The 14,330-nt window shown below is 37.1% G+C and overlaps 1 protein-coding gene across 3 annotated transcripts in view; it reads right to left on the bottom strand.

The window, feature by feature from the left end:
• Window positions 1-14,330, bottom strand: part of ATP7A (ATPase copper transporting alpha) — a 194,296-nt gene that overhangs the window by 103,466 nt on the left and 76,500 nt on the right. For all 3 annotated transcript variants that reach the window (XM_047076262.1, XM_047076260.1, XM_047076261.1), the window contains exon 2: window positions 8,711-8,851. In XM_047076262.1, coding sequence (XP_046932218.1) covers window positions 8,711-8,830 — 120 coding nt within the window. In that variant the 5' untranslated portion in view covers window positions 8,831-8,851. The remainder of the gene's footprint in view (window positions 1-8,710; window positions 8,852-14,330) is intronic.

The raw sequence follows: 14,330 nt of genomic DNA, 5'->3' as shown, positions 1-14,330 counted from the left end.
ACCCATAAGGCTAGCTGTAGATATCTCAACAGAAACCCGGCAAGCGAGAAAGGAGTAGCATGATATTTTCAATCTGCTGAATGCGAAAAATCTGCAGCCAAGAATACTCTATCCAGCAAGGCTATCATTCAGAATAGAAGGTGAGAGAAAGTTTCTCAGATAAACAAAAACTAAAGAAGTTCGTGACCACTAAACCAACTCTGCAAAAAATATTAAAGGGGACTTTGAGTGAAAGGAAAGACCAAAAATGACAAAGACAAGAAACAGGGAAAATCTCCAGAAACAATGACAAAACAAGTAATAAAATGGCATTAAATACATATCAATCAATAATTACTCAATTACATGTAAATGAACTAAATGCTCTAATCAAAAGACATAGGGTATCAGAATGGATATAAAATAAGATCCATCTATATGCTACCTACAAAAGACTCATTTTAGACCTAAAGGTACCTGCAGATTGAAAGTGAGGGGGTGAAGAACCATTTATCTTGCAAGTGGATGCCAAAAGAAGGCCAGAGTAACAATACTTATATCAGACAAATTAAATTTTTAAAAAATTTTTTTTTCAACGTTTATTTATTTTTGGGACAGAGAGAGACAGAGCACGAGCAGGGGAGGGGCAGAGAGAGAGGGAGACACAGAATCGGAAACAGGCTCCAGGCTCCGAGCCATCAGCCCAGAGCCCGACGCGGGGCTCGAACTCCCGGACCGCGAGATCGTGACCTGGCTGAAGTCGGACGCTCAACCGACTGCGCCACCCAGGCGCCCCAGACAAATTAAATTTTAAACCAAAGACTGTAACAAGAGATGAAGAAGGGCACTGTATCTTAATAAAGGATATTATCCCACAAGAAGATCTAACAGTTGTAAATATTTATGCATACAACACTGAAGCACCCAAATATATAAAACAATTAATGACAGACATAAAGAAACTTATTGAAAATGAGTTAATAATAGTAGGGGAATTTAACACTCCACTTGCAGCAACGGAGAGATCATGAAAGCAGAAAATCAACAAGTAAAAAACAGCTTTGAATGACACAATGGACAAGATGGACTTAACAGATAAATTCAGATCATTCCATCGTAAAGCAGAATACACATTCTTTTCAAGTGCACATGGAACACTCTTCAGAATAGATCACCTACTAGGTCAAAAATCAGGCCTCAACAAGTACTAAAAGACTGAGATCATACCATGCATCTTTTCTGACCTTATCACTATGAAACTTGAAGTCAACCACAAGAAAAAATTTGGAGAGACCACAAATACATGAAGGTTAAACAACATGCTACTAAAGAATGAATGGGTCAACCAGGAAATCAAAGAAGAAATTTTTAAAAATACATGGAAACAAATGAAAATAAAAACACATTGGTCCAAAATCTTTGGGACTCAACAAAAGTAGTCCTAATAGGAAGGCTACAACAATACATGCCTACCTCAAGAAGCAAGAAAAATCTCAAATAAATAACCTATCCTTACATAAAGGAGATAGAAAAAATTAGAAATGAAACCTAAAGCCAGCAGAGGAAGGGAAATAATAAAGACTAGAGCAAAAATAAATGATGTCAAAACTAAAAGACAAACAAAAACACAGAACAGATCAATGAAATCAGGATCTGGTCCTTTGAAAGAACTAATAAAAATGATAAACCCCTGGGGCGCCTGGATGGCGCAGTCGGTTGGGCGTCCGACTTCAGCCAGGTCACGATCTCGCGGTCCGTGAGTTCGAGCCCCGCGTCAGGCTCTGGGCTGATGGCTCGGAGCCTGGAGCCTGTTTCTGATTCTGTGTCTCCCTCTCTCTCTGCCCCTCCCCCGTTCATGCTCTGTCTCTCTCTGTCCCAAAAATAAATAAACGTTGAAAAAAAAATTTTTTAAAAAAATGATAAACCCCTAACCAGACTTATCAAAAAGAAAAGAGAAAGGACTCAAATAAACAAAAATACAAATGAGAGAAGTAACAACTAACACCGAAGAAATACAAAAAATTATAAAAGAATATTATGAAAAACTATATGCCCAACAAATTGGAAAACCTGGAAGAAATGGATAAATTCCTAGAAACACATAACCTACCAAAACTGAAACAGGAAGAAATAGAAACTTGAAAAACCAATAACTAGCAGAGAAATTGAATCAGTAATCAAAAATATTCCAGGAAACAAAATTCCAGGGCCAGATGGCTTCACAGGCACATTGTACCAAACATTTAAAGAAGAGTTAATACCTATTCTTCTCAAACTATTCCAACATATAGATATGGAAGAAAACTTCCAAATTCATTCCATAAGGCCACCAGACAGACTCCACTAATATAGAGAACTAAAAGCCAATATCCCTGATGAACATGGATGCAAAAATTTTCAACAAAATACTAGTAAATCAAATCCAACACTACATTAAAAGACTCATTTACCACGATCAAGTGGGATTTGTTCCTGGACTGCAAGGGTGGTTCACCATCTGCAAATCAATGTGCTAAAACCTCATTAATAAAAGAAAGGATAAGAACCATATGATCCTCTCAATAGATGCAGAAAAAGCATTTGACAAAGTACAACAACCATTCGTGATAAAAACCCTTAACAAAATAGGATTAGAGGGAACATACCTCAACATAATAAAGGCCATTTATAAAATCACCAAAGCTAATATCATTCTCACTAATAAAGGCCATTTATAAAATACCCACAGCTAATATCATTCTCAGTGGGGAAAAAACTGAGAGCTTTTCCTCTACAGTAAGGAAAAAGACAGGGATGACCACTCTCACCACTGTTATTTTACATAGTACTGGAAGTCCTAGCCACAGGAATCAGACAACAAAAAGAAAAATAAAAGGCATCTAAATTGGCAAGGAAGAAGTCAAACCTTCACTATCTGCACATGACATGATATTCTATACTGAAAACCTGAAACACTCCACTAAAAAAATCCTATAATTGATACACGAATTCAGTGAAGTTGCAGGATATAAAATCAACATACAGAAATGTATTGCATTTCTATATACCAATAATGAAGCAGCAGAAAGAGAAATCAAGGAATCCATCCCATTTACAACTGTACCAAAAACCACAGGATACCTAGGAACAAACCTAACCAAAGAGGTAAAAGATCTATACCCTAGAAACTATAAAACACTCATGAAAGAAATTGAAGATGACACAAAGAAATGTAAAAACATTCCATGCTCATGGAATTCCACTGCTCAAAGCAATCTACACATTTAATGCAATCCCTATCAAAATATCATCAGCATTTTTCACATAGCTAGAACAAACAATCCTAAAATTTGGATGCAACCACAAAAGATTCCAAATAGCCAAAGCAATCTTGAAAAAGAAAAGCAAAGCTGGAGGCATCACAATTCCAGACCTCAAGTTATATTACAAAGCTGTAGTGATCAAGACAGTATGGTACTGGCACAAAAAGACACATAGATCAGTGGAACAGAATAGAAAACCCAGAAATGAACCCACAAATGTATGGCCAACTAATCTTTGACAAAGCAGGAAGAATATCCAATGTAAGGAAAAAAGAGTCTCTTCAAAAAACGGTGTGGGGAAAACTGGAGAGCAACATGCAGAAGAATGAAATTGGACCACTTCCTTATACATACAGAAAAATAAATTCAAAATGGATGAAAGATCTAAATGTGAGACAAGAAACCATCAAAATCCTAGATTTTGGCAGCAACCTCTTTGTCCTCAGCTGGAGCAACTTCTTACTAGGTACATCTCCTCCAGCAAGGGAAACCAAGGCAAAAATAAACTATTGGGACTTCACCAAAATGAAAAGCTTCCACACAGTGAAGGAAATCATCAACAAATCTAAAAGATAACCTATGGAATGGGAGAAGAAACTTGCAAATGACATATCTGCCAAAGGATTAGTATCCAAATCATACAACGAACATATAAAACTCAACACCAAAAACACAAATAATGCAGTTAAGAAATGGACAGAAGATATGAACATTTTTCCAAAGAAAGCAAACAGATGAACAATAGACACAAGAAAAGATGCTCAACATCAGTCATCATCAGGGAAATACAAATCAAAACTTGAATGAGATATGACCTCACATCAGTCAGAATGGCTAAAATTAACAATACAGGAGGGGCACCTGGGTGGCTCAGTAGGTTGAGCGTCTAACTTTGGCTCAGGTTATGTCTCACGTGGTTCACAAGTTCAAGCCCTGCATTGGCCTCTGCTAACAGCAGAGTTTGGAGCCTGCTTCAGACTCTGTGTCTCCCTCTCTTTCTGTCCCTCCCCCACTCATAGTCTTTCTCTCTCAAGAATAAATAACAAACATTAAAAAAAATTTTTTTAAATATAGGAAACAACATGTGATGGCAAGGATGCAAAGAAAAGAAAACCCTCTTACACTGTTGGATGCAAACACCCTGGAAAACAGTATGGATGTTCCTCAAAAAGTTAAAAATTGAACTATCCTACTATCCAGCAATTGCACTACTAGGCATTTACCCAAAGGATACAGGTTTGAAGGAGTACAAGTACTCTGATGTTTATAGCAGCATTATCAACAATAGCCAAAACATGGAAACAGCCCAAACATCCACCGACTGATAAATGGATAAAGAAAAGGTGGTATATATATGTATAATGGAATATTACTCAGCCATAAAAAAGAATGAAATCTTGCCATTTGCAATGACATGGGTGGAGCTAGACAGACAGTATTATGCTAAGTGAAATAAGTCAGTCAGAGAAAGACAAACACCATATGATTTCACTTATGTGAAAATTAAGAAACAAAACAAACAGGCACCTGGGTGACTCAGTTGGTTAAGCATCCAACTTCAGCTCAGGTCATGATCTCACAGCCCATGGGTTCGAGTCCCACATTGAGCTCTGTGCTGGCAGCTCAGAGCCTGGAGCCTGCTTCAGATCCTGTGTGTCTCCTTCTCTCTCTCTGTGCCCCTTCCCCACTCATGCTCTCTTTCTCTCTCTCAAAAATGAGTAAATGTTAAAAAAAAAGATACAAAGTAAAATTACCAGATTTAGCAAATAAAAATACAAGACACCAAGGGGTGCCTGGCTGGCTCAGTTATCAGAGCATACAACTCTTGATCTCAGGGTTATGAGTTCAAGCATCACATTGGGCATAGAGGCCTACTTAAAAAAATAAAATAGGGGAGGCTGGATGGCTCAGTTAAGTGTCTGACTGTTGGTTTTGGCCCAGGTCATGATCTCACAGTTCATGAGTTCGAGGCCTGCATCAGGCTCTGCATTGACAGTGCAGAGCCTGCTTGGGATTCTCACTCTCTCTCTGACCCTCCCCCACTCATTCTCTCTCAAAAGTGGATAAACATTTTTTTAAAAACAAATAAAATGCTGGGGCGCCTGGGTAGCTCAGTTGGTTGAGCATCCGACTTTGGCTCAGGTCATGATCTCGCACTCCTTAAGTTTGGGCCCTGCGTCAGGCTCTGTGCTGACAGCTCAGAGCCTGAAGCCTGCTTTGGATTCTGGGTCTCCCTCTCTCTCTGCCCCTCCCCCACTCGTGCTCTGTCTTTCTCTCTCTCTCTCTCTCTCTCTCAAAAATGAACATTAAAAAAATTTAAAAATAAAATGCATAAATAAAAAAATTTATTTAAAACAAAACAGAAGACACCGAGTTATAAATTTAGATTTCAGATAAACAAATATTTTTTTAGTGTAATTATATCTCATGCAATATAACAGGTCTCAAACTGTGGTCCCAAGACCAGCACCATTAGAGTTAACTGGGTATTTGTTAGAAATGCAAACTCTTCGGGTGCCTGGGTGGCTCAGTTGGTTGAGCGACCGACTTCAGCTCAGGTCTGATCTCACGATCCGTGAGTTGGAGCCCCGCGTCAGGTTCTGTGCTGATAGCTCAGAGCCTAGAGCCTGCTTCTGATTCTGTGTCTCCCTCTCTCTCTGCCCCTCCCCCACTCATGCTCTGTCTCAGAAATAAACATTAAAAAAAATTTTTTTAATGCAAACTCTCGGGGCACTGGGTGGCTCAGTCGGTTGTGACCGACTTCAGCTCAGGTCATGAACTCTTGGCTCATGGGTTCAAGCCCCACATCGGGCTCTGTGCTGACAGCTCAGAGCCTGGAGCCTGCTTCATATTCTGTCTCTGCCCCTCCCCTGCTTGTGCACTCTCTCTCTCTCTCTCAAATATAAATAAACCTTAAATTAAAAAAAAAAAGAAATGCAAACTCTCAGGCCCCATCAGCCCTACTAAAACAGAAACTCTGAGGGTAGGGCCAGAAACATGTTTTAACAAGTCCTCCAGGTGATTCTCATGTTATGATTTGTGAACCACTGCTCACTATACCTGTCACTGGCAAAAGGAACTGTAAGAAGCTCATACAAAGAGAAAGGGGCACATAAGCCTATTCAATAAATCAATTCACCATCATCAAATACTAACTGAATAGCCAAAGGGTGTGTAGAAAGTTCTCTGAGAAGGGTCTAAAGCAGTGAATCTCAACTGAGGGCAATTCTGCCCACAGAGGACATTTGGCAATGCCTGGAGACATTTTGGTTGTCACAAACACAAGAAAAGCCTACTGGCATCCAGTGCATAGAAGCCAGGGATGCTGCTAAGCATGTTACAAGGCACAGAGCAGCCCTCAAACAACAAAGAATTATCCAACTCGAAATGTCAATAGTGCTGAGACTGAGAAATCTGGATTATAGGGTAAAGATTAATCAAAACATATTTTACCCCAAAGGCTTTAAAAATCAAAGACATTTTCGGGCGCCTGGGTGGCGCAGTCGGTTAAGCGTCCGACTTCAGCCAGGTCACGATCTCGCGGTCCGGGAGTTCGAGCCCCGCGTCAGGCTCTGGGCTGATGGCTCAGAGCCTGGAGCCTGTTTCTGATTCTGTGTCTCCCTCTCTCTCTGCCCCTCGCCCGTTCATGCTCTGTCTCTCTCTGTCCCAAAAATAAATAAACGTTGAAAAAAAAAATTAAAAAAAAAAAAATCAAAGACATTTTTATGAACATGGAAATAAAAAGTTTAAAAAAGTAATGACAAAACATAATTCAAGGTTTCTCACAGTAAAAATACTACAATTATTCCAAGAAGAATTTAAAGGGATTAGTGATACAAAGCTAATACATCACTTTGATGGTAAGAAGCACCTATATGATGATTAATTTTTTTCAGAACTTATGTGAGAGAATAATTTGGAGATGATCAGTTTGAGAACCATATGCAAATTAAAATGCATCTGCAGACTGTATGACCAGAAAACACACATGGCCCAGGAATCATGGAACTTGAGTTCTAGTTTTGTTTTGGTATTAGGTAGCTGTGTAATTTAGCACAAGTCACTCCATTATCTAAGCTTCCATCTGCTAATCTGTAAAATAAGGAGGTTAGACTATTGAAGTCGTATCTAAAACCCCTTGCAGCATTAACATAAGCCGTATCTAAAACCCCTTGCAGCATTAACATATGTCTATGTCAAAAAAATGAACACAGTAAACATTCAAAAAAGTTTTTATAAGATATGAGCGGGGATAGCATCATTATATTCCCTGTAGGGTAGTTTTGTATTGACTTGGGGGCTTTTGATTCTTGTGTTTAGAAGGTGTGAAACAAAGTTGTTTAGCTTTTCTTATTTATTTATAATAGCTATATTAACAATTCGTGTTCATTGCAGACAAATCAGAATATATATACATACATACATACATACATATAGATAGATAGATATACACCATTCTTTTTCATTAAGTAACGTTCTAAGATGAATTATAGCAGGAATGTGTTAAGATGGTCTAACAACAGTCGATTTTATTTTTGCAATTAAAAATTGAAGTGAAAGGGGCGCCTGGCTGGTTCAGTTGATAGAGTATGAACTCTTGATCTCAGGGTTGTGAGTTCAAGCTCCACACTGAGTGTAGAGATTACTTAAAGTGTGTGTGTGTGTGTGTGTGTGTGTGTGTGTGTGTGTGTGTGTGTATGTATACACACACATATAAAATCATGGTACACCTGGGTGGCTCAGTTGGTTAAGTGTCCAACTCTCGATTTTGGCTCAGGTCATGATCTCATGGTTTGTGAGATCGAGCCCTGCATGGGGCTCTGCGCTGATAGCAGGGAGCCTGCTTGGAATTCTCTCCTCCCTTTTTCTCTGCCCCTCCCCAAATCATGTGCGCACACATACACACACACGTGTGTTTTCTCTCAAAAATAAACATTTAAAAAATATATATCTTTAAAAACACTAGAAACATTTTTTAAAAATTGAAGTGAAAAAGCTTAGAAAATTACTGCTATACTTTGTATGCATGTGCTTAAGGAAGATTACATTATTATCTCACATAATAATTGTCATGCTATTTAAGAGACGAAAGCCCACAACCCTTTCTCTGAAAACATATATTTTAGTTCAGTATGAGATTAAGAGTAATAAAAAGTGTATAAGCATCTGTATACTTACAAAATATAAAACTATATACAATCATAATAATGTCATGATTCCATCTTCAGATATTTTTAAGTTGAAAAAATATATAATTTCTTATTTTTTATAAAAAGAAAAGTTAAAGGGACAAAGTGACTATATTAATATTTCAGCATCTTTATTGCCAAATGTTTCAGTGTGTCTGCTCCTATCTCAGTGTTAGAAGTAATTTTCTAGAATTCCAGTCAACAGCATTTGAAATCACTGATGTCCAAAGGCTAACTTACTTTAATATGATGTACACCATTCAGTTTTCCAATCCGCTGCTCAATGGTCCAAACACAGGAACCACATGTCATCCCCTCAACAGAGATGGTGACCAAATCCACAACCATACTTCGATCCATCTTGATTTCTTCTTTACATTCCTATTAGAAACAATGAACTAATTTCAGCCATGGAAATAATCCTTCCTCAACTTTACCCCCCAACCTTCTCATCTGAAAATATTTTACTAATAATATATGGTTAGCATTGTTTCCTCTCATCTTGTTTCACCCCCACCTAAAGGCCTTTGCTTTAGCTATTCCCTTGGTTTGGACTTTCTTCTCACAGATGTCTGCTTAGCTAACTTCCTCATCTCTTTCAAGTCTTCACTCAAATCTAATTCTCTTAATGAGTTTTACACTGAATAACCTGTTGCAATCCACATCCCTTCCACACACATACACTCTGATTTCCCTTACCTCTGCTCTATTTCATTTTTTTTCATAGAATTTATCATCTTCTAATACACTCCATTAATTACTTACTATGTTTATTGCTTATTATTGGTGTTCCTGTGGTGGTTTTAAAATATTCTCACAAATTCTTTGTTACTCCTTCCTTCAAGAGGTGGAATTTAACTCCTTTCCCCGAGTGGGGCCTGGGCTCAGCAACTTGCTTCCAGACAGAATATGGTAAAATAGACAAGTATGACTTCCAAGACTAGGTCATAAAAGGCACTATGGGAGGGGGAAAAAATCACTGTGGATTCCTCCTTGTCCTCTTTCTTGGATGGCCTTATCTGGGGGAAGCCATCTGTCATGTCATAAGGACACTCAAGCAGACTTATGGACAGGTTTGTGAGTCAAGAACTTGAGATCTCCTGCCAACAGCCAGGTAAGTTAACCATCTTGGAAGCTGATACTTCAGACTTAATTAAGCCTTTAGATGCCTGAAGCCCCAGCCGACATACTGACTACAACCTCATGAGACCCTGAGCCAGAACCACCAAGCTAAACCATTCCCAAATTCATGACTCACAAAAACTGTGATATAATAAAGGTTTGTTGTTTCAAGCCACTAAAGTTTTAGGCAATTTGTTACACTGCAATAATTAACTAATACACATCCCACTGGAATGAAAATTCCATGAAGGCAGGAATATTTTTTTCCCACTGATATTAGTTTGAACCATATGAAACTGCCATTGTTGTTTATCAAAATAGTTGAATACTGCCTATTTCATATAGATCAACCTAATATATCCCATGGAAACAGTGTTTTCCTCTTGTGGGAGGAACTAAATGGTCAGGGGATAAAGGTGGAAAATTTCAGTATGTAACCTTTTGTACCTCTTTTTAAAGTTGAGATATTATTGACATAACATTGTATAAGTTTAAGGTATACAATGTGTTGGTTTGATATATTGATATATTGTAAGGATTACCTCCATTAGCTAACACGTCTAACAGGTCACTTAATTACCACTTCTTGTTTTGTGGTGAAAACAATTAAGATCTAGGGGCGCCTGGGTGGCTCAGTCGGTTAAGCGTCCGACTTCGGCTCAGGTCATGATCTCATGGTCCGTGGGTTCGAGTCCCGCGTCGGGCTCTGTGCTGACAGCTCAGAGCCTGGAGCCTGTTTCAGATTCTGTGTCTCCCTCTTTCTCTGACCCTCCCCTGTTCATGCTCTCTCACTCTCTGTCTCAAAAATAAATAAATGTTAAAAAAAAAATCTAGTTTCCTTTGTATCTTTTGAATTTTGTACCATGAGAATGTATTCTCTCTCTCTCTCTCTCTCTCTCTCTCTCTCACACACACACATACACACACACACACACACACGTATAGTGGACCTGAAATAACAGAAAACAATAATAGGGATGGGAGTTTATTATAGTTGAGACATTCTGAGATCCCTTGTCTTTGTTCAGAATGTATAAAGAGAAAGAGATAAACCTTAGATTTTGTTAGGAATATATGTTAAAAATTTGAAGGTAACTGGTGGGAGACTAGAAATACAATATATAGCTTTCAAGACAGTAGAGGGAAAAAGACAATAAAGAATATTAAATAAACCAATACAGAGCAAGGAAGATAAATGAAAATTTCAAGAAACAAGTAAGAACATCTTTCTATAAAACTCTTCTTGTTAGAGGCTAGTGTGAAATGATTACAATAAAGTAGCACTAGAATCAGGCTTAAGAAATTATTCAGGAAAAAATTAGAGACTTCCCAATGTATATCTGAGGGCCTCTCTTAGAGCACCATAGATTATTCGTGTTTAGGGTATTAATTAGAAAATGTTAAATTATTTAAGAAAAATTATATTTGTAAGAATACATTAGCTCAATCTAAGGAACTTGCAAATAATACAGATTTGCAAAAAAAAAAAAAAAACTCTTTTGCAAAGATTTCAAATTATGTAGAAAACACCATTTTGTATAAGAGGAATATTGAAGTAAAGTAAAACTGTTACCCAAACCAGTGATGAGAGAAAAGAAGAAGAGCAGGAAATAATCAGTTATTATTAAGATGCTATCAGCTAAAATTGAAGTACAAATAAAAATACAAGTCTTATCCAATATTCATTAGAGGGTTCTCCATGCCCTTGGATAAAGATCCTGTTTTGTGACCATAATCAAAAATTAGAGACACCGAAGTGTTTCAGACTTGTCAAAATTAACAATGGCCAACTACAGAACCCAAAAGTGGGTTACAAATACTATGATTTATATTGACTCTATTTTGCCCCCAAAGACATTTCCTTTAAAAATGCTAAACTACAAGATGGATTTTTTTTTAAATAAGAACACTATGTAAAAATATTTCTAGAAAGACTCACAAAAAATATCAGCAATATCACAGTTACCTCTAGGGAGGAAAAGAGACTGGGTGGTTGAGAGGGCAAGCTTTTGCATTTTAAATTATGTCAATATAAAACCAATTAAAATTAAATAAAATTTATGAGAAACTATGTAAACTAAAACATTTCTTTGCAATAAATTTACTCCAAGTGGTATAAAAACAATTACTACATCTTCTTAGCTTTCTAAGCTCTGAGAAACAAACAGAAACTGCTGCAGAACCACATCCTCTGCTCCTAACAAAGCAGGTAAGTGGACTCCTTACTTCTTTGATGGATTTCTGTGGAGCTTTGAACAACTGGACCATCAATATAATTTCCAAATATCTAAAATCGCAGAAGTTCCTTGAGGATAATTTGTTTTCAAATGTTAATTGGTTTTCAGCACATATTTTTCATTATATGTATTATTTTTTGAGATATAATTCACACTATAAAATTCACCCTAAGATGTATAATTCAGTGGTTTTTAGTAATACAATTCAGTTTTTAGTAATATTCACAATGATATGCAATCATAATGACCATGTAACTGCAGAACATTTTCATGACCCCCAAAAGAAATTCCATACCTATCAGCAGTCACTCCTCAGTCCCCTTACAGCTACTGGCAAACATGAATCTACCTCCTATCTCTATGGATTTGCCTATCCTGGTTAATTTCATAAAAATTGATTCATTTAATATGTGGCTTTGTGTGTCTGAGTTCTTTCACTTAACATAATATTTTTAAGGCTTAACAATGTGTAGAATGTAACTGTACTTCACTGTTTTCACTTATTTGATGGCATCCTTTGAAGCAAAAAAAAACCCCTAATTTTGGGGCTTCCTGGATGGCTCAGTCAGTGAGGTGCCCGACTTAAGCTCAGGTCATGATTTCAGGGTTCGTGAGTTCAAGCCCACATGGGGCTCTGTGCTGTCAGTGCAGAGCCAGCTTCGATCCTCTGCCTCCCTCTGTCATTCCCCCACTAGCGCTCTCTCTCTCTCTCTCAAAAATAAATAAAACATTTTTAAAAACTTAATTTTGATGAAGCCAAATTTATCATTTTTTTCTTTTGTTGCTTTGCTTTTGATGTCCTATAGAAGAAACCACTGCCACACTGAAAGTCGTGAAGATTTATTTCTACGTTTTCTTCTAAGAGTTTGGTAGTTTCAGCTCTTACATTTAGGTCTTTTAATCCACTTTGAGTTAATTGCTGTATATAGTGTGTGGTAGAGATCTGAGTTACATTCTTTTACATGTGGATGTCAAGTCTTCCAAGGACCATTTTTTTAAACAGCTTTATTGAAATACAGTTTGCATATGATTCACACATTTAAGGTATAGAATTCAATAGGTGTTATATTCAGATATGTGCAACCATCACCATGGTGAATTTTAAAACATTTCTGTCACCTCAAAAAGAAGCCCCAGACCCTTTAGGTATCACCCTCCCACCTAAACCTCCCACCCCCCTTACCAGGCAACCATTAATCTTTCTGTCTGTATAGATTTTCCTCTTTTGGACATTTCATATGAATGAAATCATATAATATGTGGTCTTTTGTGACTGGCTTCTTTCACTTAACATAATGTTTTCAAGGTTCATCCATGTTGTAGCATGTGCCAGCATTTCATTTCTTTTTTATGGCTGAATTAAATTCCATGGTATGGATATACCACTTTGTTTATCCATTCAACTGATGGACATTTAGGTTGCTTCATCTGTTGGCTACTAAAAATAAGGCTGCTATAAATATTTATGTATAAATGTTTGTGTTTTCATTCATCTTGGATAATAATTAAGAGTGGAATTGCTGGGCCCTGTAACTGTTTTAATTGAGGAACTGCCACACTGTTCCCCAAAGCAGTTGTGCCATTTTACATTCCCACTGGTAGCATATGAGGGTTCTAATTTCCCCACCTCCTCACCAACACTTGTTATTATCTGATTTTTTAATTCTAGCCATTGTAGTATATGTTAACTGGTGCCCAAAAGTTTTTAATTTTGATGATGTCCAATGTATGTATTTTGTTGTTGTTGTTGTTGTTGTTGTTGCCTCTAGTCATTTTTTTAATTGAGATATAACTGACATGTAGCATTATTTTAGTTTTAGGTATAAAACAAAATGATCTGATATATGTATATATTGCAAAAAGACTGCCACCATAAGTTTAATTAACATCCATCACCATGCAGTTAATTTTTTTTTGTTATGATTAGAACCTTTATGATTTACAATTTACTCTCGTAGCAACTTTCATTATACAATGCAGTATTGCTAACTATAGTCATCATGCTGTACGTTACATGCCTAGGACTTATTTATCTTAAAACTGGAATTTTATACCTTTTGACCACCTTCACCCACTTCACCCACCTCCAAAACCCACCTCAGACAATCCACCTATCAGTTCTCTGTATCGATGAGTTTGGTTTTTTCATATTCCACATATAAGTGAGCTCACATGGAATCTGTCTTTCTCTGACATTTCACTTAGCATAATGCCCTCAATCCACACTGTTGCAAGTGACAGAATTTCCTTCTAAAAAGAAGGATTGGCTGAATAATGTATGTATTTATACACCACAGTTTACTTGTCCATTCATCCACTGATGGACACTTAGGTTGCTTCCATGCCTTAGCTATTATAAATAATGCTGCAGTGAATATGGCGGTGCAGATTATCTTTGAGACAGCAATTTCATTTCTTTTGGATAAATACCCAGAAGTGGAAATGCTGGACTATTTTTAATTTTTCTAATTTTTAATTTAAAATTTTAATTTTTAATTTAA

This window comes from Lynx rufus, unplaced genomic scaffold (genome assembly GCF_022079265.1).
Source record: "Lynx rufus isolate CCGP_SWC_20201006 ecotype Redwood Valley unplaced genomic scaffold, mLynRuf1.p SCAF_14, whole genome shotgun sequence".
Classification (NCBI taxonomy): Eukaryota; Metazoa; Chordata; class Mammalia; order Carnivora; family Felidae; genus Lynx; species Lynx rufus.
The sequence above is the reverse complement of the archived record's forward strand: the minus strand, read 5'-3'. Positions and strand labels throughout refer to the sequence as shown.